General features: G+C 33.0%; 5 protein-coding genes across 10 annotated transcripts; 2 read left to right on the top strand and 3 right to left on the bottom strand.

The window, feature by feature from the left end:
- The first annotated feature begins 450 nt into the window (after window positions 1-450).
- LOC141668527 (cytokinin dehydrogenase 1-like) lies at window positions 451-3,048 on the top strand. 2 transcript variants are annotated; one of them, XM_074475430.1, is made up of 5 exons: window positions 451-1,404; window positions 1,593-1,720; window positions 1,809-2,006; window positions 2,160-2,422; window positions 2,512-3,048. In XM_074475430.1, exons 1-5 carry the CDS (start codon window positions 786-788, stop codon window positions 2,831-2,833), a joined length of 1,530 nt encoding a protein of 509 aa, XP_074331531.1. In that variant the 5' UTR covers window positions 451-785; the 3' UTR covers window positions 2,834-3,048. The 2 variants fall into 2 exon arrangements, with proteins under 2 accessions (XP_074331531.1, XP_074331530.1); XM_074475429.1 differs by having other exon boundaries at window positions 452-1,404; window positions 1,809-2,069.
- A 943-nt stretch (window positions 3,049-3,991) lies between these two features.
- On the bottom strand, window positions 3,992-6,766 carry LOC141668528 (uncharacterized). Of its 2 annotated transcripts, XR_012553080.1 has the most exons (4): window positions 6,422-6,766; window positions 5,388-5,455; window positions 4,197-5,296; window positions 3,992-4,120 (listed from the first exon to the last, which is right to left on the bottom strand). XR_012553080.1 is itself a non-coding variant. In XM_074475431.1 (3 exons), exons 1-3 carry the CDS (start codon window positions 6,609-6,611, stop codon window positions 4,394-4,396), a joined length of 1,161 nt encoding a protein of 386 aa, XP_074331532.1. In that variant the 5' UTR covers window positions 6,612-6,766; the 3' UTR covers window positions 3,992-4,393. The 2 variants fall into 2 exon arrangements, 1 of the variants encoding a protein (XP_074331532.1); XM_074475431.1 differs by having other exon boundaries at window positions 3,992-5,296.
- A 1,297-nt stretch (window positions 6,767-8,063) lies between these two features.
- On the bottom strand, window positions 8,064-8,646 carry LOC141666310 (uncharacterized). Its single transcript, XM_074472301.1, has 2 exons — window positions 8,632-8,646; window positions 8,064-8,519 (listed from the first exon to the last, which is right to left on the bottom strand). Exons 1-2 carry the CDS (start codon window positions 8,644-8,646, stop codon window positions 8,064-8,066), a joined length of 471 nt encoding a protein of 156 aa, XP_074328402.1.
- A 1,268-nt stretch (window positions 8,647-9,914) lies between these two features.
- LOC141668529 (glyoxylase I 4) lies at window positions 9,915-11,863 on the bottom strand. The gene is made up of 2 exons (XM_074475432.1): window positions 11,554-11,863; window positions 9,915-10,396 (listed from the first exon to the last, which is right to left on the bottom strand). Exons 1-2 carry the CDS (start codon window positions 11,824-11,826, stop codon window positions 10,130-10,132), a joined length of 540 nt encoding a protein of 179 aa, XP_074331533.1. The 5' UTR covers window positions 11,827-11,863; the 3' UTR covers window positions 9,915-10,129.
- A 4,914-nt stretch (window positions 11,864-16,777) lies between these two features.
- Window positions 16,778-22,296, top strand: LOC141668526 (agamous-like MADS-box protein AGL15). Of its 4 annotated transcripts, none has more exons than XM_074475425.1 (8): window positions 16,778-17,247; window positions 19,893-19,959; window positions 20,692-20,756; window positions 20,842-20,941; window positions 21,037-21,078; window positions 21,507-21,548; window positions 21,676-21,845; window positions 22,009-22,296. In XM_074475425.1, the coding sequence occupies exons 1-8, from the start codon at window positions 17,066-17,068 to the stop codon at window positions 22,097-22,099; spliced, it is 759 nt and encodes a 252-aa protein (XP_074331526.1). In that variant the 5' UTR covers window positions 16,778-17,065; the 3' UTR covers window positions 22,100-22,296. The 4 variants fall into 4 exon arrangements, with proteins under 4 accessions (XP_074331526.1, XP_074331527.1, XP_074331528.1 ...); XM_074475426.1 differs by having other exon boundaries at window positions 19,893-19,965; window positions 21,513-21,548; XM_074475424.1 differs by having other exon boundaries at window positions 16,780-17,247; window positions 19,893-19,965.
- Window positions 22,297-27,295: the final 4,999 nt, after the last annotated feature.

The raw sequence follows: 27,295 nt of genomic DNA, 5'->3' as shown, positions 1-27,295 counted from the left end.
AGGAATCATACACTCTTTTGTTCTTAGCCTTTTGATTGGGAATTAGGCTGATACCTTTTATCTCATAGCAACAGATAGCTAACAAACCAATGTCTTTTGGCATCTCCACATCAGTCTTCAACTCATTTTAGGCTGAGCATTAGATTGGTTGGCCCCCTGCTGCATTACCAATCATACTTCTTCCCCACTCCTCTACAAGGCACACATATTCAACGTCGAATTCACGTGTTATCTGGTCCACCAGAACGAATCGATGAAAGTCCTTGATGTCTGAAATTCGACAGCAATTGAGGGGGGGGGACGAGATCAGTCGTGTCATGTATGCATGGTCTGAGCACTTAGCGGTCCTGTCAAAGGAGACTGGAATGCCTGCAGAGACCGCTGAGAACTCGACACCATTTCTCCAAGTAGAAAGAATATCCTTAAAATTCTAACCAGAAAAAGGCAGATAATGTGGTTGCAACTGTGTGGAAAAGCAACAAGATTTGTGAAATCTTTCTTTTCCCTGACTTTTTCTACTCAACTTGGCATTTTTGATGGCTTCTCCTGGTTCAAATAAAGCCCGAAAAGGAGAGTCTCTCTCGCGTACAAGTAGGCAGTCCACATACGCGATTCTTATTGCCATTGAATACAGTTGACTCTCCCACCAAAACTCTCTTTAAAATCCTTCCACAACCTTTCATTTCTTTGCCACTTCTAAACCTCTACTTTTACAAACTTATTAAGAAACAGCACAACAGGATCTTATCTTTGCTTTTCGATAGTAAATTCAGAAACATAAAGCAATGATCTTACCTTGTGCAGGCTTTCTCATTCAAAACAACATTCTTTTCGTCAAAGGCTTGATGATCTTGTTTCTCAGTGTTCTAGCAATCAAGCTCAACCTTTGTTTTTCTAGTTTCCCTTTGTCATCAGAGAGTATTTGTCTCGAGGGGCGTCTCAGTTTTGTTAATAATGAATTTGCAGCAAGTGATTTTGGACACCGATATCATTACCTCCCGTTAGCAGTCCTCCATCCAAAATCAGTTTCTGACATATCGAAGATATTAAAGCATGTCTGGAGAATGGGTCCAGAGTCAGGGCTCAAGGTTGCAGCTAGAGGACATGGTCACTCACTGCAAGGCCAGTCACAAGCTGATCGAGGAATCGTGATCACCATGGAATCACTGAGAACACCTGAAATGCAGGTTCACAACGGGAAATCCCCTTACGTGGACGTTTCTGCTGGCGAATTATGGATAAATATCCTACATGAAACACTCAAATTTGGGTTAGCACCAAAATCTTGGACAGATTACCTGCATCTGACTGTCGGCGGTACTTTATCAAATGCAGGGATAAGCGGTCAGGCATTTCGACATGGCCCCCAGATCTGTAATGTACAACAGCTTGAAGTTGTTACAGGCATGTTTACAAATTACAACCTCTAAACATATATTACATATTAGGTGGAATTTATTATAGATCATGAACAAAAATGAACCACAGAACATTATATCTTTAGCTTGTCTCATGTACTAATACCTAATTTCCTGTAATAACAAAACAGGCATAATATCACTTCTGATCACATGATAATTTACCAAGTGCAGGAAAAGGAGAAGTGCTAACTTGTTCCGAGAAACTAAATTCAGAGCTCTTTCATGGAGTTCTAGGAGGACTCGGTCAGTTTGGCATAATAACTCGAGCAAAAATTTCACTGCAACCAGCACCTGAATCGGTAAATAAAACATGGCATTAAGAACAACTCTGCAAAAATGTTTATTCAAACCCCTTGTATGGTTGTACTAAAACTCAGTGCTCATCAGGTAAAATGGATCAGAGTTCTGTACTCAGACTTCGCCACATTCTCGAGAGACCAGGAGTATTTAATATCTGCAGACGAAACATTTGATTATATCGAAGGATTTGTCATTAAAAACAGACCAAATCTCATAAATAGCTGGAAAAGTTTCTTCGACCCTCAAGATCCTGATGGAGCCAGTGACTTTAAGTCAGATGGTAAGGTACTATTTTGTCTTGAGTTGGCAAAAAACTTTAATCCAGACAAGACTGATGTAGTTTCACAGGTGAGACCAGGGCAAAGCAATCTTGAATTTAGCTTCATAGCACTATTACAAAATGAACCAAACTAAGAAGATTTGTTTGCTTTGATGTAGGAAATCAAGAGCTTACTATCTCAGCTAAGCTACATTCCCTCCACTCTTTTTATGTCCGAGGTTTCATACGTGCAATTCCTCGACAGAGTTCACACCTCGGAGCTCAAACTAAGACCGAAAGGGCTGTGGGATATCCCCCACCCCTGGCTCAATCTCCTTGTTCCGCAAAGCAAAATAAAAACCTTTGCTGCAGAAGCTTTTGGCAACATTCTAACAGATACTAATAACGGCCCTGTAATTATCTACCCGGTTAACAAGTCAAAGTAAGAAATGAAGGAAACTCTGGTTTTTGTTTTCTAAATAGTATTATTCATTACATATTCCTAAGTTAAGTGATCTGTGATCATCTCAGGTGGAACAACAGAACTTCTCTGGTTCTTCCAGATGAAGATATATTCTACCTAGTAGCATTTCTTTCCCATGCAGTCCCTTCGGCTACAGGAACAGACGTCGTGGACCTAATACTGAATCGCAACAAAAAAATTCTAGATTTTTGTGAGGCAGCCCACCTAGGGGTAAAGCAATATCTGCCACATTATCTCAACCAAGAACAATGGAGGGGTCACTTTGGTCCACACTGGGAAACATTCAGAACGAGAAAATCGACGTATGACCCTCTCGCAATTCTTGCTCCTGGCCAAAGAATTTTCCCTACAAAAATATCCTACTTATGACCCTCAGTACAGTTAAGTAGAAGGATCAGAATGTGAGGTTGCAAGATGGATACGTCCGCAGCTTCTGCAGATCTCACAACTTCAAGTATAGACAAAGCCAGTCCAATATTTGATTAGGCTAAATACTTGATCATTTATGCAAACGAACTACCAAAATGGCCTCTACAGTGGGATTCAAAACTTCAGATATTAATATCAGAAGACTTTATATTCTTTGTTTTATTAATGATTAGACCAATGTCGGAATAATTAGGCTTATATTACAAACGAGTACATGTTCAAACAAATCTCGGGATGGGTGTGAATGAAGAGTAGGGACATGGGTCAATGTGAGCCAAAATAGACTGCAATTTTAAATTTAACAAAGATATTGACTAAATTTCATTACAGATGAATATTTGTAAAGTGCAGCTACAATGTTAAAAACTGTAAAAATTGTACTCTACATTGTATAAAGCACCCAATTTGACATGAGCCCATCACCTACTGATCAGACCAGAACTTGAGGGCTTGTTCATTCTTGAGGGCTTGTTCATTCTTGAGGGCTTGTCTTAAAGTTTCAGGCCTTCAGGGCAGGTGTCAAAGGCTTGATACATGGTATCAGTGTGAAGGCCTTGGTTTTCGGAATTTTCAGCATTGAACTATATTTAAAATTTGATCCAGTTTCTTCTCCTGTAAATACTTTCATGTAGTTTCACAACACTAACAATACAGCGACAGAGCTCATTACAAGATTTGAGCGGCTCAACAAGTGTGATGACAAGTATATCAAGCTAAAACTACTTTTACGACTAAATGTCTGCAGAATACGAACAGTTACATAAAAAGCTATGCATAATCATTCTTACCACAAGATACATTCAAGATTAATAATCTAGGAAGTGTGTTTTGACAATTAAGTATATCCAGACTAACAAGTACTATCGAATTTGCAAATGGAGAGATCTGCAAGCTTTACGTTCTTGAAAGATTTACAGCAAACTATCACAACATATTCACTAAAATATATATAAGCTACTCAAGCCAGGACCCCTAATCTGTCTCAACTCATTATAAGTAATCCATCTGTCAATGAACTACAATTTTCTGCAGAATTAATATTGAGGCACCTAAATTCACAATTTCAAGCTGCGCATACCCATGCAACAAATCCGTAGGTAAATAGGTAATCAACATAGATTCACATACTTTAAGGAAGTAATTCAACAAATATGTTATAATACATCATTTATGTACACAACTCTATCTATTTATGAATCAGTGCCATCAGCTGACTTCTTCCACCATCTGAAGTTATAAAGAGATCACAATCAGATCTTGTTTTAAAATCATAGCAACAATTAACAACAGTAGAGTAACTTACACTGCCTGCTCAGCTACATGAGGAAAGTCTAAGGATAACTTGGTCAAAAAAGAGCCAATACCTCAAAATATAGACACCAAAGAGTTCGGAGAAGGCACCCTTTTTATAAGAGAGATCCGTAATTGCAAGCTAGTTGCATATCCTTCTTCCTTTAAACAATTTTTTTTATCGTAGTGACCTGATTTTCTCCATATTTTTCAATCACTGTCATCACTGATCTCAAAGACTAAATGTTTTACAACAGAAGCTGATTTTTGGAGTGCAAGTTTTTGCCGTCTTAACCTGCAAATGGAGGCATTGGTATTTTGCTTACTCGCACAGATTCCAAGCTTACTAAAAGCCAGGACAATATTATTTCCAGGTTTAATTCTTTTGGACTTCTTTCCTGATATTAATGACCTTGGCTGAGTAAAATCAGGGGAAACTGTCACTCTTTGAGGTATAGAGCCTATCCATTGTGGTGTCGCATTAATTTTTATGTTTGAGCAACTATTATAAGTAGTAGCCTTCCGTTTCTGGGAAAATGTACCAAATGTTCTTGAGTTGATTTCTGAATCAGAAGTCACTTCATCACAACTGTTGAAGTATTTCTTTATAATGTTTGACACTGATAACGTATCACTAGCAGTCTCCGCCTGTGAACTTGTGCTCCTCTCTTCTCTGTGCTTTCTGGCAATGTTATCTGGAGTGATATCAAACCTTTCTTTCTCCATCAAACGTTCTTCTCCTAGCAAATTTCCATCCTCAAGTCCTTTCTCCAGGTGACTGGGGAAGCACTTTCTCTTTACTTTTTTCGTTCTTCTCTTCTTTTTTAGAAGTCGAGCATCAGGAAGATGTTTTGGTACTCCAGGTTCCATGGAGACATTATCACAATCATTGCTTGTAACACGGCTCACAGGGTCTAATCGAGCAGTAACCTGGGCATCATTTATCATATTCCCCGCCATTTGTTTACATTTAGAGTCAGACGGACATGTTTTCTTATTACTGGTCAAAGCACTCGCTTCTATGTGGATAAACCGAGTCTTTTTAACAGCCCCGAAAGCATATTTCATAGGTAAAGACTCGGGCAGGCAGTAAAAGCACGACTTCTGTTTCACCTTCTCAGAGCACCAAAATATTGACAATTCAAATGTAAGTATCACATAATTAAAACTCAGAGCATAGAGCAGACAAGATGAAAGAACATACCATCAATTTATTTATTCGTATCTCTCCAAGATAAGGGAAACATTTCAAATGCTCAATCTCGAGTTTTCCTACACAACATGAAGTGATAGGTGTATTTATCTGACATGTACATTCGAGAGCTTAATAATAATATGCTGGTCAGTAGCCACTATTGCTAAAAACAAGAGCACATTACCAGCTTATGAAATTGTAGACAACCAGAGTACACTACCACATATTTGAAAATCTCTAACAATCAAATGACTAATATTATTAATTTACATCAAACATAAACATAATTATCAATATGTTTTGCTCTGACATACAAAGATGAATTCAACTACTCACTGAAAACCAGCTAAAACTTGATCGTTCAACAGAACAATACCCTATTTTATATGTTCTTAAGTGAGTCAATATGTAAGGTGGCGGCACCATTATGTTCCACGTTCTGTGTACAACTTACATGGGCAAAAAGTTGCTACAAAAACAAGGAGCTGGAGGCACCAGAGTTGTAATTCAATGGTTCACTTAAAACAAATGCGAAGCACCGGCACTAAACAGCTGAATTAATCAAAAAGTGTTTGCAACTGCGGGATTCCAGGTATCAGCAGACGACAAACGATACAGACACTAAAAAGTCACCATGTTAAGCTACCAACCAATCTAGTGCATTTCTCTAAATCCCCGGTTTCCCTTTACAAAGTTGCCTCAAGAAAGTAACTTTCGACATAACCATCAACATTCCAAACTCGAATCGGATAAACATTTCAAGCAAGTCTCCCCCCTTCACAAATCACATTATCATAGCTCAATTAACCCATTCACTTCACCATTCTAACCAAAATTCATTTAAATCCTGAATTATAAAATATTTACAAATGCTCATAAAGAAACAATCTTTTTCAAGATTACACAAAAGGGTATTCCCAAACAAACATAAAAATATCATAATCAATACTCAAGGACATAAATTTCACTTAAAAAATCAATTCTTGAAAAAAAAAGATAGCTTTTTTTATTTTCAAGAACTTAAATGTAAGTAAAGGACTTACTTGCAAAATGGGCAGCAGTGAGAAGTGGAGAGATAGAAATGGCAATGTGAGTACCCATGTTTGTGTCTGCAAATACAGCAATTGAATCATCCTCTTCTTCTTCTTCTTCATTGTTCTTGTTATTATTAATATTATTATTTTTATTATGTATATTATTAGCTCTGTAAGAATCACAACAAGAAGAAGACATGGGTATGTGGGGGGTTTTGTCTGAAACAGTGGATGTTCTTTAGGATTCAAAGTGGTTTCAACTTGTATATAACAGACATGACTAATACACAGTGTTCTAAGTCGGACGAGTACTCCGACCTATTTCCGATCCGGTCATAATTTGATTTTTTTACTTACTCGGGTCAAATTCGGATAAAACTGAAAAATTCGGTTTTAAAAGAATTGTTTTTAAAGATCAACAATGATCTAAAAAAACTCTTAAGTGGGTACTATTTTGTAATAACGAAATACAACTTTTAATTATTTTTAGTGGCAAAATGACTATAAAATGATAGACAAAATCAAAAAAATGATAATTAAATATGTTATATTAATTATGATTTAAAAACAGGCTAAATTAAAAGTTACCGGTCGTTTAAATTTTTTTAGTTTTATATTGAGTAATTTTTTGAGATATTCAGAAAAATAATTAATTATACTTTATATGATTTATAAAATACTTTGAGTTAAATAAGTATAAAAATTAAAAATTAATATTTTATTTTATTCGAGTACTCATTAATCCACCTATTCGGGCAGCAAGGGGAACCGAATACTCTATTTTTTAATATATGACGTTTGACTTTTTGGCACACATATTTAGGAAGGTTGACCACGTAGTTAGAATTATTATTTTTAAGAAATTCGGTTATTGGTACTGGTACTCGTACTGTCTTACTGGTCCGCTCTCTTAAAGGCCCAAATATTGAACCGGGCTTTTTCTTGGTCCGGTCCAGTTCTCAGCCCAAATGAAACAGAGATTAGTAATTTTTCTTGTAAACAATATTTTTTCCCAAATTCCTTTTACAAATAATAATATGTTCAAAAATAATTTAATTCGTAAAAGTACTCCCTATAAGTTTCAAAATGTCCACGTTAGAAATATAAACTATATTTCAAATTGATTGTCGGCTTCAATTTCAATGTGTATTTATATTTCCAAAATAAATTCTATTTTACAAATATCTTATAATTATATTATTAAATTAAATATCTGTATTAATTGAGTTTACTTTTCTTATGACTGAATGCTTTTGTTATCTTAGCCGGGTGTGGTCTTTGAACAAGATGTAGATAGACTAGTTACTAAAATCAAAGATTTAGATCATTCAACGAGTAGTTTACTCGAACATATATTTCAGATAATTGATCTTACTTCTTTTTTTTTGGTATTCTAACTATCTTAGGCATTATTATTTAAATTTTCGGGGGTCATCATGACGTTCGGTTAGATGATAAACTTTATTGTATAAAGAAAACTCATTTATTTCTTATTTTATATCTCGGTACAATCTATATTCGAGATTGCATATGTCCGACAAAAAAATTATATTTTGAATATCAACCGTATTTCACATATCATATTTATTTAATAGAATTAATACAACATTTTCTTTTCTTTTTTTTTTTTTGACGAAAGGCAGAGATTTTATTAACTTAATAAATCTTTCTCAATACAAGTTTGAATATAGATAAGAATAGACCACCTATCAAAAATACGACCTGGATATCTATATGATTCCCTAGCAAGCTGGTGGGCAACCATATTTGCAGATCGTTTTACAAATAACAATTGAATATTGTTTAAACGACGCACAAGATTCCGACATTTCGAAATAACTTCTCCAAACCGGGACCTCATGGGAGCAGCAGACCTAATCGCTTGGACCACAACCAAGCAATCAGACTCCAATATAACCGGCAACCATCTCTTCTGATCTATCCAACTTAATGCTTCTTTCACTGCTATAGCCTCTGTAAGAACTGGGGCAAGGGCCTCTGCCTGTGTTAGAACTTTAGCTTCAAGAAGCTGTCCATCCGAATCTCTAGCTACCATTCCAAAACCAGCTTCGTTTCTATCTTCAAAGATAGCTGCATCAACGGAAACCTTAAATTTAATAGAATTAATACAACATTTTCTTATTAATATTAAATTTTCTTAAAAAAGTCAAGCCTCTTAGCAAACCCAAGTAATTTTTGCATATTCACTTCTTTCCTACCGGCCTTTTATCCATTTTATTTAGCCCAACCATTTTTTATGGGCCTTCCCTCCATTTCGGCCCAAATAAGCCATTCTTGTGTTTTTTGTTTTTTATTAATAAAATTGCAGTGGCATTATTGTTTTATATTTCATTTCGAATGCAAAAGTTATAATGTATTTTTTGAACCAAGCATTTTGATGTATTATTAAAAAAACAATTGCAAAGTGTAATTTCAGTTAATACCGATCAATTTCATTTGATTTTTTAGAAAACTTGCATAATCGAAAAATTAATTAGAAAATGAGAAACTAATTATTTTTGCCAGAAAAATAATAAAAAATTGCTATTTATTGAAAAGCCTCTATTTCTTCTATCTTCTTTTTATCTGTTTCAGGTGTAATAATTTATGAGTTTGTATAGTCTTCTCGTAATTTATGAATTTGTCTTAGTGCGTGCTCGTGTGATCACTTTAATAATAATTATTTGATGAGTTTTGTAATTTTTTTTATTAACCGCAATGATGAGTTTTGTAATTTTTATTAACCCGAATTTTCTTAGCAAAAAAAAAACCGGATTTTTTGTGTAGAGAGAGCCCCATTATAATTATCAGGCAACACCTAATCAAAATGCGACACGTAACTTCCGTCTTCTTCCGCTTTTACGTACACTATTTGCACGTATTTCAAGATTTTAAAAAAATATAGTTTCATATTTTCAGAATTTTTTTAAGAAAAAATATATTATGAAAGTATACTTTAAATGAGCATTGAAAAGCGTGTCGAAAAGTAACAAACAATCCGGGGGCGGGGACCCGAGGGAGTATAATTTATGAATTTGTCTAGTCCGTGATAATTTATGAATTTGCATTTTCACACATTTTAACAACGATTATTTGATGAGTTGCGACGTTCATTTTCACACTCATATGAAATCCAAGATGAACTAAATTCTTGAACAGAATTGATAAAAACAACTACTGTTGTTAAAAAAACAACATACAAGGACTAATCTTGTAGCCAAGATCATCAGCTTCACAGACCCCTTCATTGCAATTTAACACGAAACAAGATCTTTAATAAAATAATTTAATCGTGTGCGTGTGCGTGTGCGTGTGCGTGTGCGTGTGCGTGTGCGTGTGCGTGTGCGTGTGCGTGTGCGTGTGCGTGTGCGTGTGCGTGTGCGTGTGCGTGTGCGTGTGCGTGTGCGTGTGCGTGTGCGTGTGCGTGTGCGTGTGCGTGTGCGTGTGCGTGTGCGTGTGCGTGTGCGTGTGCGTGTGCGTGTGCGTGTGCGTGTGCGTGTGCGAAAAAAATAACTTAACTAAATTGTTCAACGGAAATTGATAAAAACAACTACAGTTGTTAAAAAAACCAGATACAAAGACGCCTCCAGTAGCCAAAATCATCAACTTCAGACCCCTTGATATTTCATTAGGGTGATCATTGCAATTTAACACGAAAAAAGATCTTACCCGAAATCAGTAACTTCTCACCGATCACTTACCGTATGATCAATGCAATTAGGAGTCTTTAGCAGCATCGGAATTCTCGGTATGGGGCATATCCACAGGCGGAACATGTCGATCAAAAGGGAGCTTTATTCGACGAAACGACTCTGCAGGAACGAGCTTCAGATTCTCGCAATTACAAATCTCGATCATGAATCCATCGGGGTCTTTAAAAAAGAGCTGATCAATGGCTGCACCTTCTTCGTCTCCCACTGTTCTTTTCATGTACTCTATATGCATTTCCTTTAGCTTTTGCTCCATTGCTTCCATGTCCTCGCACTACATTGGATAAACATACCAAATGCGCGGTTTTTATTCTAATTTATCCTAATATGATTTACCTTTTTAGGCAAATAATTTTATAACATTACAAGGCGAGTTTCCAACAAACATTTAAACTAAAAGAGAAAAATAATTGTAAATTAGCTACTGCAACTTAAATTCGATGAATATAATTTAACCTCGCGATTAACATCTAAACATTAATGCCGAATATAATTTAACCTCAATTGACATCTAAAAATTTACGATAAATTTTTCAATTTTGGAACCTGGTTCCATCCAGTTCAAATTTATACGTGTTGCACACTGTTCTAAAAATCCCCGATTAATCCCCGATTAATCCTTAAAAAATATTTGGCCGATCTATTTTTTGAAATCCGATTAATATTTATAAATTATTTTTGAATTATATATTTCATAATAAATAAGGTAAATATATTAAATATTATTAAAATATTTATATATATCCGTTTTTGTTCCAATTAATCCCTCCGATTAATCCCCGATTTGCCTATTAATCCATCATCGGTACCCAAACCGATTAGTGCCGATTACCGATTTTTACAACCATGGTGTTGCATATTTAACAAATTTATAGATAAGGAATTTCAAAATTTTGGGGTTTTCAAGTGTGGGGAGGGCTCACGCTCAACGGATGAAAGGTTATCCAAAAGGGTCGGTCCTGAACTTTACGGAACCTAATCAAAATCAAATTTCATGGCCCTAACATCCATATACGTTATACATTGCATATTTAGCATTTTTACAAATAAAAAATATCAAATCTTCGCGGCTTTTCAGTGTCAGATGCCCTAGGCGCAGATCGTGTCACTCTAACCCCAACAATTTTAATACTTTTTTCATTCCGCTTGTTTAGAAATTCCATAGTTCCGATCTGATTCCACCACTAGGAAGATGTAACAAAGGCTATCAAATTTTTACAAATAAAAAATATCAAATTTTTGTGGCTTTCGAGTGTCAGAGGCCCTAGACACATATCTTATTAGTCTAACCCCAACAATTTTAATACTCTTTTCATTCCGCTTGTTCAGAAATTCTATAGTTCCGATCTGATTCCACCACTAGGAAACAAAGGCTATAACAAGAATTAAACAAACCAAAAGAAATAGAACTGGGAAGACCAAAAAGGATACCTGAAAGGAGATGTGATTATCCATGGGATCCAAATGATCATCAGAACAAGGCAACTTATGTGCATCTTTAGACTGCACCAAATGAATACCAACTCCATAATTGAAAAGCCAAGCTCCATCAAAATCAAAAGACTGAGGCCTCTCAGTCAACACAAACCCTAAAACTCTAGTATAAAACTCAACTGAATCTTTCACTGATCTACACACTCTTGACACATGATTCAAGGCCATCAATGGAGGCTCATGTTCTTCATCTTTACTGTTCTTCTCCATGTTTTCTGTAACTTTCACTTGCTTTTATTCGTTTTTGGCAAGTGCTGTAGAGTTATATGTGAAGAGGGAAGTCAAAAGTGGTCAATAGAGATAGAGAGTATGGCGGTGACACGTGGCAGTGTGTTTGCATGGGAAGGGGTACGTGTTACATTTTAAAGGAGGGAGCACTCATTGTGTGTTACCTTACCAGGCGCCTTTGTCAGCTTGTGTACAAGGATCAATAAAATCTTATTCAAAAATTAAGGAAAATATTGTTAAATTCAAAACTCATTTTTAACATATTTTTAACATACTGAGCAAATAAGTTATGAAAAACTAAATTATCCTTCGTGTATATCAATAACCCCGAAAATTTAAATGTGAGGGTAATACTGTCTTTTCATAACATATTTGTTCTGAAAATTAAAAAAGAGCTCTGGATTTAACATTTCCCAAAATTAAACTAACTTACAAAAAATTGATTTCTAACATATTCTTATGTCCTTTTTTAATTATCACATTTAATTTGACTTTTGTGTAGCGAAATTGGCCAAAATTTATATAAAGTTTGTAAATATTTTATAATTAAAAATTTATTAAATTACTTTAATGTATTATTTTCAGTTTTTTTAAATAGTAGAAAAGTATTATTTAATCTTTGATAAAAAATTAATCAATTATGTCGATAAAAAAAAATACGACAACTAAAAAAAGACAAATGAAATTTATTATAGCTTCCTTATAAACAGGTGTAAGTTTCTTTCAAGAGATATTTATTTGTATTAATATATTATATTAATTTTATAAATTTAACTTATTTCAATTTGCTCATTTATTTAATATTGTTGGACATAGCATATAAAAAAATTATACAAATCAAAATATGCTAAACTTATAAAATTCGGTGATTAACTTGTACACCTGAGAAAACACTACACAAACTCTATATTTATAAAATTTAGTAATTAAAAAACTATTTCAGGAATTTAAAGAAAAAAATTAGGATAACTTTTTTAGTTTAATAAGTTAGGATAAAACTCGTACTCTTAAAAAACGAAAATAAACCCATATACTATAAAAAAATCAGATTTTAAAAAAAATATAATTGTTTCTAGTGAACTTTAAAAATAGGTAATGGGATAAATTCAAGTTTGGACCGGACTGACGTATGACTTCATGATAATTATATTAGTAGACATATATGTTCATAACTTTTTAGAACATTTAAACTTATTTAAAGCGATGGTATTGTTAAGGGGGAAAATATTATTATAACAAAATTATTATTTTATTGAGGGTAGAAATATAATATCTCCATTATGTTGGAACCTTAAAAAAATATTATTTTAGCATGGTGATTACTTAATCGATTAATTATAACTCTATAAAAGATATTTTAAAAAGACAATATTACTGATTGAACGATATAGTTTTATTGATAATTTTATGTGTATTTTAAAAGAAATAATATTTATGTTTTAATTAAAATTTGATTTTCTAGTTCATATCAATAGGATACGAATTATACCTAGTATAATATTCATTTGATTTATCTCGGATCAGCGGTTTACATTATTTTATTTTAGCTCAATGCCCAATACACCGACCAAATCAAACTAATTATTTTAGTGTATTTTTATTTTTTTTAAAGTCTGGATCAATAAGATAATTTTGTTTTAGATTGAATAATTAGTATACACGATTTTATTTTTGTTGGTCGAATTGTATTTTTATTTTAGTTTTGTGTTAGTCTGAATTAATTGTATAATGCGTTTTTTATCCTATATAAGTAAAATATATTATTTTGTTTATCCAAATTCATTACTGTAATTTTTAGGGGAATTGATAGTATTATTATTTTATCTTAACCCGACTCACATTATATATCAACTAAATCTTAAAAATTATATTTAGTCTGCTTAAATTTAATTTAGCCAGAAGTAATAAATTAGAATAATATAAAATTCGATATGAATTAAAATTTAAATTGGTATAAGAAGTTGAATTTAATATAAATTATAATGATATAGAGTTCAATATAAAATAGAATTAAAATTGGTAAAACAATAGAGGAAGTTGACTTCAATATCAATTAAAATTGGAATTGAAAATTAGGTAATAATAATATTACCTAATTTTCTATTGAAATATATTCATACACCATAAGTGATAATAGATACATATTGTTTATAGATGAATAACAAAGAAGAATAAGAAAGGATGATAAAAATGTACAAAATTGTAGAACTGTATTCATTAACCGACTATATTGTGAATCAATTGATCTATTTTGAAATGAAACTAAGCGGGGTTGAATTTATAACCCAATACCTACTCAATACATAGATCAAAATATTCTTATATTTTATTCTTTAACTCCTCCGTGAGCTAATGAGTGAGAACAAAGTGAAGCTATTATTTTGTATTATTTTGGAGATAAAAATTGGTACGCAATACTCTATGTTTTTTTAACTGATAACTAAGACGACATGTCTTGGTTTTACTTTCTATCAAAGGATCCTTACTTTGATTGTCATTAAATGTATTCTAACTTAACTTGTCATCAGAGGACCGACTTAACTTTTCATGTGTCCTGACTTCACTTTCCAATAGAGGAGCATGACTTTGCTCTCCTTGATTTGTTTGTCATTAGAGAACCGCCTTAACTTTTTACGGGATATTTATTTTTTATTAGAGGAGTCTGACTTTATTAATCATTAAGGTCTTCTGAATTTGCTTGTTATTGGGGGACTGTTCCAAGTCCTGACTTTACTCGTCATTAGAAGATTTCTGACTTTACTTGTCATTTGGAATCCTGATTTTCTTTGTCATTAAAGAACTATTACTCAAAAAGCTCAATAAGTACGAGTACGTACGAGTACTCAGTCATTTCAATGAAGTGATCTCTCAATTTCTAACAATCCAAGAGGCACAATTTTGAGTAAACAAGGTCCATACTCGATAATTACTTAACATTAGGTTCCATGACCCAGAAATTTTGAGTCTTGCAGGTTTCTAAATGAATTACTTATGGAGTTGAGGTAGCCCAATCTCGGTGCAATTTTTGGGCATAACAATATTAATTTGGCCATTTGATACTCTGGTAATAGAACTGCCATCCCTTGTAGTTTGATTAAATTTCCTTTTAATTGATTACTTGACCGATCCAACACTGCACAATTTTATTGGCAATAGAATGTCGTTAGGAATGAACTCAAAAATTTTATTGGTGCTAAGCTTTGGAGCTCATTAACAAAATTAAATCCAGGAAATTCTACGAACAAGTCAATATAATTGTATTTATACGCAAAAGACTATAATATTTTATACAAAACAAAATTATATATGAATGTTACTTTTTAAGAAATTTAATTTTTAGGAATATTTTAAAAAATACATGGGTTCAATTTTTATTTTGCACAAGTACTATCATTTTTTTTAAAAAAAATTTTGTGAACATATTTTTTTTTCAAAAATATGATTTTTCTGCTATTCGTAAAATCTCTACGGATTTTTGTAATCTTGAATACAATCAAAAATCTCGATACAACTAGTTATATAATTGACGGATTTGAATTATACGATATATTTGTAAATATTTTTAAAAGACGATAAAATCACACAAAACTAGTTTTTTTGAGCTTTTTTGAAAAATACCCAACACTAAAAACATTTTTGCAAAAATACTATAATTTTTTTAAAAAAATCGTAAAAATACTTTTTAATTTGCAAAAACATTTTTTTTCAATTTTTTTTTGCAAAAATACGGTTTTTTGGCAACTGGAATAAACTGGATGCAATTTTGACGGGTTCCTGCAAATACATGCAACCTCTAATCAATCAAAAAAACTTTATTCAACTAGTTCAATATCTGATTGATTTTTGTTTGATTATGGTTGATTTCGTATTTTTGCAAAAAAAATTAGAAAATAGTAAAATCGCAAAAAAAAATCAGAAAAGTTGGTATTTTTGGTAAATTTTCTTCTTCTTTTTTTTATAATTTTGGTTAACAATAAAAGAAAAGGATAAAAGAATAGGAATAAAAGAGTAGGGTTTAAAGTCTTTTGGAGAAAAAGAATAAGATTAAAAGGATAAGAAGGAAAAACACAACTTGGTCCCCAAGATAAGAAATGACTAAAGCCAGAAAGGCCAATCCTATAAGTAGAAACCTGTAAAACAGCCAAGTGTACACAGCAGATATATACGGGAAAAAAGTGGTCAATTGTAAATACACAACTTCAAAGCTTTCCCTATCAGTATAATTACCAAAAAACCATCGCTCCTTGCTATATTTATTTTCAAGATTACTATAGGGAACTTCCTCGACCATAGTTGGACGCAGGGGCGTAGTCAATATATAGTCACCGAGGGCGGCTGACCCGGTAAACTTATAATTATTCTGAAACGTATGTATAAAAAATATTTTCTAACAAAATATAGAGTAAATTTTATTTTTGACCCTACTCAAAAATAATACCCCCTCTGTCCCATTAAATTTTATACATCACTTTTTGGCACATTTTTTAATGTTTCTTTAAAACATAACTCCACAATATTTTTAATTTTTTTTTTCTGAATAAAAGTTTTATGTTTAAATTTTTGTTAATTTTTTTTTTAAAAAATTTATGATACTATACTTTATAGAAATCTCGAAATACGTGAAAACAGTGCATGTATACATTCTACCGGGACGAAGGTAGTAATTATAATTTTGACTTCAATAACCGAAATTTCTGGTTACGCCGCTGATTGGATGGTATATAACTCTCGTAATATCTTATTACGATAATCCTCACATATGGTAATGAATGAAACATTGCGACAATGCATAAATAAAATATTGTAACTCGTCGAAAAAAATATTTTTCACCAATAAAAAAAAGGAACAAATAGGAAATGGGACCCACTTGACAGAAAAAAGATTCCTAAAAGGGTGTCTAAAGAAGAGGGTGTGTCATGCATAAAATCTATTGCCCCCCATGCAAATTTGCCGTTTTTAGCTCTAATTTCTCTGTTTTTGTATTCTATTAACGTCTCTTTACCTTCTCTCCTTTCCTCCAATTTTACTTACATATATAGACCCAAGCTAGGCAGCCCAGCCCAGTTCTTTCTTTTCCTTATTTAGAACTTTATTCCTGAAAAAAAAACGAGGGTTTCTGTATTGTGTGCCTATATATAGATAGAGAGATTCAGAGAGAGAGAGAGAGAGATTGAGAGAGAGAGAGAGAGAGATTTTTGGTGAATTACAGTGAATAGAGAGATGGGTAGGGGAAAGCTTGAGATAGCAAAGATCGAGAATGCTAATAGTAGGCAGGTGACGTTTTCCAAGAGAAGGGCTGGGTTGATGAAGAAGGCTTATGAACTCTCTGTTTTGTGTGAGGCTGAGATTGCTGTTATTGTGTTTTCTAGTACTGGGAAACTTTTTGAGTATGCTAGTTCAAGGTCTAATCTCTCTCTCTCCCTCCCTCTCTCCCCCCTCTCTCTCTCTCCCTCTCTCTCTCTCTCTCTGTCCCTCTCAATCTCTCTCTCCCCCCTCTCTCTCTCCCTCTCTCTCTCTCTGTCCCTCTCAATCTCTCTCTCTCTCTATCTCTCTCTCCCTCTCCCTCTCCCCCTCTCTGTCTCTCTCTGTCCCTCTGAATCTCTCTCTCTGTTTTGCTTAATTTAGTTCTATTAAAAGAGTATATGTTTGTGTGTGGTTATAATTTGCTACTGAATCTGATTTAATTTGACATGTCATCTTTAATTTATTGTCTTTGGTTGCTAATCTTGGTTGATAAGGGGTTTTAGTTTAATAGATATATTTGTCGGTTTTAATGATTTTATGGGCAATTTGGGGCTAAATTGATGAAATCTTGTGGTTGTTGTACAATATGAGCAATGGCATTCGAGTGTTCAGACAATTATATAAGATGGTTTGATATAGATGAACAATGTGTTACTGTGTTGCTCTGTGTCAGTGAGAGTCAAACCCTATATAATTGAGCAATTTTTAAAGTCAGAGGGACAATTAGTTGACAAGTTTCAATGGTTCAAAGTAACAAATTTAACCTGAGAAGGTATCTGAATGATTAATGTTTAATAGACAGGATAGCAATTGAGCTTGATAATGAAGGCTTTTTACTGAAGATGTTTTGTTTGGAGATCAACGTGATCTAATATTAGTAATATATCAAACTTTGTTAGGCGGTTGGGGCTTATAATTAACCAAAATTGTCTCTTCTTGAACCTTGCATTGTCGGAGGACAATTTCTCAATGGAGAACAGGGGTGGATTCTTAGTTTTACCCAAAGATCTTTTGCCAGAGTGATATATTTTACAGTTAATCTTGTGATCTCATCGTTTCAGTAGTTGACCTCTATATGAACCTTGCATTGTTTTAAAGCTTCAGATCCTAACCAAATCCACTCCCTTTGAGGCGCTACTTTGGTCAACAATGAAATAATCACCATATTTCATTCCTCGATAAGCCGATGGATTATTCTCATCCTTAACAAATTTGGGCGTTGGTACAACAAATTTATTGACTTCGGGTCCATAAAAGTCACCATTGATATCCTTGAAGTCTTATTATTCACTACCACCCTGTAAACAGCACCCTTCTATTTGCTATTGGTCAATATCTATTACATATATAATATTCATCATAATTCTAAAAATTGAAATTAATGTTATAGAATTTAATATATGATTTTCTAGTTCTCTGGGTGCTTTTTGTGGTGACATACGTGTATAAGTTTATTAATTATGTCAGATGAAATAAACATACCCCATATGATCTGAAAGGCTGACCATCAAGTAGTGTGAGGGGATCTCACCATTTAACCACATTCCATTTTGTTGTATCTGAAGGCCACCGACCCCATTGGCAGTAAGAATAATCAAGAGCCCAAAATCTGTATGAGGAGATAAATACACAGCAAGTTCCGGCTGCGGACATGGCGGGTATATGTCCATTACAAATAGGTCCAGCCCCCTATCCATTTCAGCTATATTGTATAGATAGGATTCCTCAACTTCCAAGCTCTTTGAAACTCCACTAAGCAAGTTCTTCATCACTTGTCTTTGTTTTGTAGTAATCTCCAGCAATGTCTCACTGTTGTGTACATCATACAAGTGAAATCACTTCGAACCTTAAAGAGTTCCTCAGATTTAATGAATTGGATAATGCACTTCTAATTAAGCCAATCAAATATAGGTTTATTATAGGCATATTTCGACTGCATGTACTTATTTTAATTGTAAAAATTTGTACAACTTGGTATTTATACTGCTTGAGGATACATGACAGGTGCTATAGCAATCAATTTACCAACTCAATATAAATCATATATCTCCAGATATATGTGGTACACAATCTAGCTTGCATATATAAAGTTTAAATAGTGCATAATAGAGAGTGAACATACATAGAACCTTCAGGTTTGTTAGGAGAGTTGAAATCAGGATGTATATAGAGTTTAAATAATTTCTCCAGAAGCGTGCTTCAGTTGATATATTAATGCTACTTCAAAACATATTTCTGCCCGTGACATCCTTCTTCAACTTGAAGTCCTGTTTTTCATCATCTTAATTATTCACATCTCGCAAACATTTTTCATGTCGTTTCTCTGATATTCCATGGCCTTTACCTGTCAATGTGTAGCACTTCTGTAAATATCTCAATAGTCATGAAAAGTGAAATGAAATTTTTTATGAATCATGCAATGTATGACGTAGAACTTGTCAATTTATTATCGAGGGGAAAAGAAATATCAGATACGAGCTAATCACATATACATCAAACTTGAAACATTTTTTAATTTGTCAGTTATGGTGCATAATTATTATGACACTGAATAATGGAAAACATATATACCATAAATGACCCCCAATCCCTACAGGCTTTTCCAAGCTGACCGACACTTAGCATACGAAGTTCTTTGTCAATATCGTTGAGTAAATTAGTATAGATTTTGAATATTATCTGTCAGAGACAATAAGCATCTATCCATGTTTGTTTTTTTTGATAATTTTGTGCACAGTTAGTTCTTTTGTTGGTTAGTGTAAAACAGATTTTAAGTATTCTTATCATTTCTTCTCTATTGCAGTATGGAGCAGACACTTGCACGATTTAAATCATCCCTAGAATTGCAAAAATCTGCAGTCAAGCATGAGGTACCGGTATGTGTTATGTTTCTTCCTAATGTTTTTGGCTTTTCACTTCTCTGCCAAGCTCACCTACATTGTGGCACAAATGCTAAGATGAAAATATTAACTTATTAATTACATTTAGATACTTCGGTGAGTAGATGTACCTCAATGGATACAAAATTTGCTTTCTGATTCTTAAATTATTTAATTTCTGCTGATGCGATGCTTCGTTGCTGACCTTAACGATGTTAAGAATACATGGTTTTATTGTTACTACAAATTTAAATAGAAATATCATCTAATATGGATATGAATAGTTTTGTTGGCCCCTTGATCCTAGGATTTACCTAAATCTCTTTAAATGTAAGGTCTACTAGTGTAAGTATGTGAATCAGTAAATTGTTTTTCTTTAAACTTCGTATGGGGATATTATTCCAATTTTATTACATTCCTGCCTATAATTTCTTTTCATGCCCCAGGCGCCTCTTCAAAAGATTGATTTTGTTAGGGGCACAATTTTTTATTAATAAGTGTCATTGTTAAGTGTTAACAATGACGGACTTCTTAATGGTCATTTATAGTACTCTAAATGATGCCTAATTTCCCGATTGATCATCTTTATTCCTCTAAATGTCACTAGCATGTTAATCAAACCTATAAAACAATGTATGAGATGCTCATTGTAGTTAAATATTTCTTCTTTTTTTATTTAATTATAAAAATTCGTGTTTATTTTTATGGTGTAATGTATCTCAGAAGAAGGATATTCAGGAAGTGGAATGTCTGAAACAGGAGATTGCAGATCTCCAGTTGAAAAACATGTAAGTTTTCTTTTAGCTGTGAAAGAGTTAAACACTTGTACTTGGAAGAAGATGCTTATTCCTGTCATGTTTTTCATATTTATAGGCAGATAATGGGGAAGGACCTCAGTGGTTTGGGCTTAAAAGAGTTGCAGCAGTTGGAGCAGCTGTTGAATGAAGGGTTATTATCTGTCAAGGACAAGAAGGTTAAATTACGTGTCTCCCTGTAACTTAATATCTATAAGGTGAATTGTTTAATGTAGAAAAACGGCATTCTTAACAGAGTGTTAAATTGTTTCAGGAGAAATTACTGATGGAGCAACTCGACCTATCTAAGAAAAAGGTACAGAATTACAGTGTTGATAATATATACAGTTATGTGACTAGCTTCGAATTGTTTAATATAAGAAATAATGTGAATGTATAGACTATGGAACCTTAAAGAATGGTTGGATATAAATATGACTCGGATGATTCTAGTTAGCTAGATAACTGACGTCCCATTTAGGTTAGTTTTTCTATTGGCAAGTCAAATTTGTAGATTACTTAAAGAAAATAGTATCCTGCAATTTATTTAGCAAAACCAAATAAAGAATTGTATCTTGCATCTAGTATCAATGTGTAGAAGAGAAGAAGCATGGTGCTAGAATGCAAGAAACTTTAATTAAAATAAATTCTGTAATGTTGTGGCTTTTACTACTGATGAAAGACCGCAATAGGTATTGTTGTATTAAGATAACCTTATTTTTTTTTCACTCCCCTCGCTACTAGGAACAGAATGTCATCATGGAAAATGCTACCCTGCGCAGAAGGGTAAGTCAATTATCCTTCAGAAGAATTCATTATATGTTTCTGTCTCATATACATAATTTCCAAATAATACTGTAACATTATCATTTTTGTTTGATCTATTATTTCCATGTTTTTAATATGATTGCAGATTGAGAAGCTTCAAAGTTTTTTCCCGTTAAATTCGCTCCCTGTGTCAGGCTACCTTCAACATGAAGTGCCAAGGAAATTGTCTCCCATAAGACATGCATCCTCAAGTCAGGATACAGAGTGCCAAACTGAAGCTGAAAATGGAGAGTTGATGACAACCTTATTCCTCGGGTAATTCAACTTCTTAAAAAGTATTGTGCTGTGATTTCCCACAATATCCAAAAAGTATATTATTAGCTCTAGTACGTTTTCCCCGTTTTGAGTTCTCTCAGTCTCATCCACGATAACATGTTATCCTATTCAGCAGTTTAATTTAGTCTTTTTACATGCACAGCCCCCCTCCTGATAACAGTCAACGGAAAAGGAAGAGTCCGGAAAAAGACAATGGGTCTCCTTCTGGTACTTCTGGCAGTCAGATTGAGTAGATGATTTCTTCTGGTATCGCTTGCAGAAGATCATTTTGAAAATGGTAGTTATTTTAAATATGAATTAGTTGTCCGAGGACTACCCCTAGCCCCTCATATGACTCCCTCCCCTTCCGATCAATGATTTTATTTACATAGATGATGATCATTTCATAGCAAAACGTTTTGTGGGGTATATTTTAAAGATAATAGTTGTAGTTCTTTTTTCTGGCCTTCCAGTATTTACTGGCGGGTACATTGAAACTGAGATATAAGCCAATTATAGGCTACTCTTTTTCGCTTGAATCACATTAATATTTAAGAGACACAAGTAGCCCTGCTAGTCCTGATAACGGAACAGTGAAGTAATATGTCATATAGCAAACCAAATATCTCGTGCAAGCTTTCATTCTGCTATGTAGCTCGATAAGATGGTGCAAACCAACCCCATTGAGTAAACTATCTAGGTCTGCAAAAAACTTTAGCCAAAATAACACAAGCAAGCAATGTTGCTGCCATATTCATATGGTGCACAGGCTAATAGAACAAACTTTAAGTATATTGCAATACTTCAGGCCACCTGGACAACAAATAAATATATCAGACCTCTTTTAGATTGAAGGCCAGCTCAATTGATCAAAGTTGCGCACTTGCGGAGCATCTCAGAGAGGATAAAATGTGTGCCCGACACACACTTCATTCTTTGAAAAGGTTACGGAATTACTTTCTATTCATTTTAAAATAATTGTCTACACTCTCTTACAAACAGTAACAATTGGGACAGAGGGAGTACATGATAATTATGCCGTATAATGAATCATATATGGGCTACATTAATATTTTGCTAGCTTGTTTATCGTCTGTGTGAGTTTAACTTAAAAAAGATATTTTGCTGGTTTTATTATTCTGAGACTAACGTCAAAGTTAGTAATGAAACATTTTCCTCTGCATTTTGCTAAGAACATTCCTGTTAATACTAAGAGCAAATCCAGTCTGATATTTTGGCCCAAATGAAATTAGAGTGACACTTTTCTTTTCTAACTCCTCAGGGCATGGATGGTTTTTAATATAGTAGAAAAAAATAAAGAAAATTTCATTTAGTCATTAAATTTTAAATAAACAAAATGCAACAAATATATCAAGATATAACCCAAGAATGTTTATATTTCAATAAATTTACTAAACATTTGTACACTTTACTACTTTCAATACCTTTTATACTTAAGAATCAATTTTATATACTTTATAACAATAAATAATGGTATTATATATTTTGTATCAATATATATGTTCTGCAATATGTTCTGCAACATGAACATTTATGTTCTGCAAACTAAACATGTTTTGTAGAATATATATTTTTACAATGTTCTGCTTGTAAAATGTATGTAATCTACAAGATTTTTGATAGAATAGTGATGTTTGTCGAAAAATAATATGTTTTGCAATATTTTAAGCTATATTTTACTTGCAGAACATATATGGACTCCGAGGACTCCAATTAAAGGTGGACTCCATAGAACTTTACTCTATATTATATATATATATATATATATATAATATTAATATATACAAAGATATCATTAAAAATTAATATTTTATAATATTTGCTATAAGAAAAAGTTAATACAAAGACAACACAAATAAATAAATATTTCTGTATATTAGTATATCTAGAGTATAAAACACATATCATTATAAATATTTAATATTATATTACATGCCATTAGAAAATGTAAATAAATGCATTTTTAGAAATAGAGAAAAAAATATTATGTGTCTATCTATGAATCTCTTTGTATATGAAGACTTGGCTAAAAGAAGGTAATAATGAGTTTCACTTTTCTAGTTCCAGGTCTCTCCCTCCCCCTCTCTCCTCCCCCTCTCCCTCTCTCCCTCTCTCCCTCTCCCTCTCTCCCTCTCTAAATTTAATTCTACTACAAAATGATAAATATTTGGCTACCTGTTACAATTTGCAATTTAATTTGACATGTCATGTTTAAAGAAAAAAGATGAAGATGCCTTGATAGTAGAAGAAGGCACAAAAGGAGTTTTAGTTTGCTAGTTCCAAGTACTCTCTCTTCTTTCCTCTGTCTTGTATGTTTTGTTTTTCTTGATTTAATTCTACTGTGTAATATTATATGTTTGGGTTCCGGTTATTTTTGCTTCTTATTGATAATTTTAACATACATCATAGCTAAATTCAATTAAAATTATACTAGTTATATCTTGTTATAATCTAGTAATTATCCGCTGATCAGATAACATTATATAATACGATTTTAAATCAAAATAAGTCTACATAGTCAAATAATAAAAATACCATCCATCATATATTTCATATGATAATATTAATCTACCATGTAATAAAAGTATATAAACAATGATTTTATCTACCATATCTATTATCCATTTATTAATCAACATTAATGGCATAAGTGGCTAAATATCCAAAAAAATGAAACAAAATCAATTGCAACTACAAAAATTTCAAAATAACTTACGATTATTACAACTGCAACTATATTCATTGTTTGAGATAAATTTGAACTTGACATTTATAATAAATTATAAAATGCAAATGTTGGATTTGTATAATAATTCATAAATTACTAATAACAGATGAAACTAGTGTCATAATACACACACATATAAATTGAAGTAATTATCCAAATGGATATATTTTAATAATAATTTAATGAAATAAAATACGAAAATTTCAAAATTACCTTAGTCATGTGGGATTATTGACACATGATCTTTACAATATTTGTATTTTGAACTCACTTGAAAAAGCGCCCAACTCCCTTTTATCGAAGCATTATCATAATATTTTTTTATACCTAAATATATGATAAGAAAACAAAAAACTATGATTTTAAAAACAAAACTTTGGCGCCCACACACAGGTAGGTATTGAAATTATAATTGGATAAGTATCTTAGTTTTCGGATCAACAAACTTATCATCGAATTGAACTTATCATCGAATTTTTATATAATCATTCTTAATCAATATCTCGTAATCGAGTAAGAGCAATATCACATTGAATTAAACTAAAACAAAAATCTCAACTTATCACTTATGATTTTCAATCAACATAAAGCTCGTGAGTGACATTCATATAAAATTGTAACCATCCTAATTGTAAAAGTATCTAATAAGTCGAAAGAAAATGAGAAAGATAAAAGACCCGGAATCAAGATAAAGATAATCAGAGACCCATGTTATAATACTTTTGTGTTAGCTATAAATATAAACAAAAATGATTGACAGAGATATTTCAGATTTTTGATGAGATGACCGGGATTTATACAAGTTAGAATATTCGTGGGTCGGGTATGGATTAATTTGAGTAGGGTGTGTATATATATGTATATATATGTTTCTAAATATATGTGGGTGTGTGTATCTGTGTATGTGTATGTGTTATTCCCTAACAATACAACAAGAATTACAGAGGGGGGGGGGTTGAATGTAATTATGGTTTTTTTTTTTTGATTTTAAAATGTTCTAACTAAATACATATAACAATGTTTGATTTGCTACTTCACTACTCTATTCCAGCATCTTTGAATATCTTCACATTTGAATGAAAATGGTAATGCTTCTTTGTTCTCAAAATCCGGCTTAACAGACTGCCACGTTCCTTTTGCAAACACCCAACGCATGTGACTGTGTTGTCACTGTCAACAACTATTTGAATTTAATCATCCGTCAGGAATATGTTTGTCATCCGTCAGGAGTCTTGATGATTATCCATAGGGAGCTTTGTTGATCATCCGTCGGGAGTCTTTTAGATCATCTGTCGGGAGTCTATCTGTCACTTGACTCTATTTCATTTACACAGAATTACAAGACATCTCATATTTACAATTGGTCAACCTATTCTGCATATCAATCTAGTAGTCAACATGACTTGGATAACCCTTTACAATCTACTAGACTAAAACATGTTATTTGCAGAGATGTGCTACAGTACTTATTTGTTATATAAGCTACACTCTCGATGAATGTCAAATTGTTATCCGTCGGGGCTATAAACTTCATCCGTCGGGACTATATTAGATCATCCGCCGAGAGCTACAATTTTCACTAAGTTAAATCTACTAAGATGTTTTGTTTGACGTATCATCAAGTTCACAACATATTCCTAACAATCTCCCCCAATTTATGTCTACTGGAATTGTAGCCATAAATTAAGGGAAACTTGATGATAACAAAACATCCTAAAAATGCAGATTAAAAAGTAGTAGATAAAACTGATAAGTGCTATAATATTTATTGAAAATTGAACAAAGCAAAGAGTACAAAGAATTCTCACAATCATTATCAAGGTGCTCCTCTAGTCTGAGCAGATAATTCTATTTCCTTGATTGTCTGGATTTCTTTCCAAGCTTCTTGTTATTTTCTTGTATTTGATTTTGGAGTTGTCTGTGAAATTCAAGTTCATCAGCTTCAGATAGATCCAGCATTTCTTGCATTTCCAATAGAGTCTCATTGCTAGAGATACTCAATTGGTCATCCAGTCTGAAGAATCTTCTAACTCCCTTATCATCCATGAATTCCATCAGCCAATAAGGCCTTAAATGCACTCTCTTTCCTGTGAAGGGAATTATAAGAGTTCTTGGAAGTGCATTTTTGGCTTTATCACTCCGTAGATGTTCTATCTTCTTTAGAACCAACTTCTTTGCAATTATATTGAAACCAAAGTTCTTCTTGAAGGATGAGAAGATCTTAATCTGTACAGAGCAGCTTTCTTGAAGAATCCTGTGAAGTGGCCATGTGATTTCTTTCCCTCCCTTGTACTTGAACACCAGCCTTTCAGGAGAATGTCCGTGAGCATCAATTCCTCTTACTTCTTCCAATTCATCCAAGTAGAGGTTTATTTCAGAAAGCTCCTTGATGTCACAGATGTATAAGAGATCCTCCTTATTGAATGTGGGTTGAGATTTGGTTAGGGTCTTGAATCTAATAGTCACAGGCTTCACTTTCTTGGTTGCTCTAATCTTTGTCTTCTTTGGGTTGTTGAAGATAAGTAAGTTGAATTCAGGAATTGACAGACTTTCCCAGTCTAATGGCTCATCCTTGGGAATAATATCATGAAAGTTCTTTGTTGGATCTACCTTGAATTCCTCATGCACCACTGAGGGTATGGATGATTGAGTTGATGTTGTAGACTTTTTGGGAATGTAGTCCTCCATTTCCTCATCACTA

This window comes from Apium graveolens, chromosome 6 (genome assembly GCF_009905375.1).
Source record: "Apium graveolens cultivar Ventura chromosome 6, ASM990537v1, whole genome shotgun sequence".
Taxonomy (NCBI): domain Eukaryota; kingdom Viridiplantae; phylum Streptophyta; class Magnoliopsida; order Apiales; family Apiaceae; genus Apium; species Apium graveolens.
This window is presented reverse-complemented; position numbering and strand designations above follow the sequence as displayed.

What these genes read in the sequence shown, in the direction of transcription:
- LOC141668526 (XM_074475424.1), top strand. Translation starts at nt 17,066, where the DNA reads ATGGGTAGGGGAAAGCTTGAGATAGCAAAGATCGAGAATGCTAATAGT. An exon ending in TTTGAGTATGCTAGTTCAAG is followed by an intron (nt 17,248 to 19,892) that starts GTCTAATCTCTC and finishes TCTCTATTGCAG; the next exon opens with TATGGAGCAGACACTTGCAC. An exon ending in ATGCTACCCTGCGCAGAAGG is followed by an intron (nt 21,549 to 21,675) that starts GTAAGTCAATTA and finishes ATATGATTGCAG; the next exon opens with ATTGAGAAGCTTCAAAGTTT.
- LOC141668529 (XM_074475432.1), bottom strand. Translation starts at nt 11,826, where the DNA reads ATGGAGAAGAACAGTAAAGATGAAGAACATGAGCCTCCATTGATGGCC. An exon ending in ATAATCACATCTCCTTTCAG is followed by an intron (nt 10,397 to 11,553) that starts GTATCCTTTTTG and finishes TATCCAATGTAG; the next exon opens with TGCGAGGACATGGAAGCAAT.
- LOC141668528 (XM_074475431.1), bottom strand. Translation starts at nt 6,611, where the DNA reads ATGTCTTCTTCTTGTTGTGATTCTTACAGAGCTAATAATATACATAAT. An exon ending in CACTGCTGCCCATTTTGCAA is followed by an intron (nt 5,456 to 6,421) that starts GTAAGTCCTTTA and finishes CATGTTGTGTAG; the next exon opens with GAAAACTCGAGATTGAGCAT. An exon ending in TACGAATAAATAAATTGATG is followed by an intron (nt 5,297 to 5,387) that starts GTATGTTCTTTC and finishes TGCTCTGAGAAG; the next exon opens with GTGAAACAGAAGTCGTGCTT.
- LOC141668527 (XM_074475429.1), top strand. Translation starts at nt 786, where the DNA reads ATGATCTTACCTTGTGCAGGCTTTCTCATTCAAAACAACATTCTTTTC. An exon ending in TGCAACCAGCACCTGAATCG is followed by an intron (nt 1,721 to 1,808) that starts GTAAATAAAACA and finishes AGTGCTCATCAG; the next exon opens with GTAAAATGGATCAGAGTTCT. An exon ending in AGACTGATGTAGTTTCACAG is followed by an intron (nt 2,070 to 2,159) that starts GTGAGACCAGGG and finishes GCTTTGATGTAG; the next exon opens with GAAATCAAGAGCTTACTATC.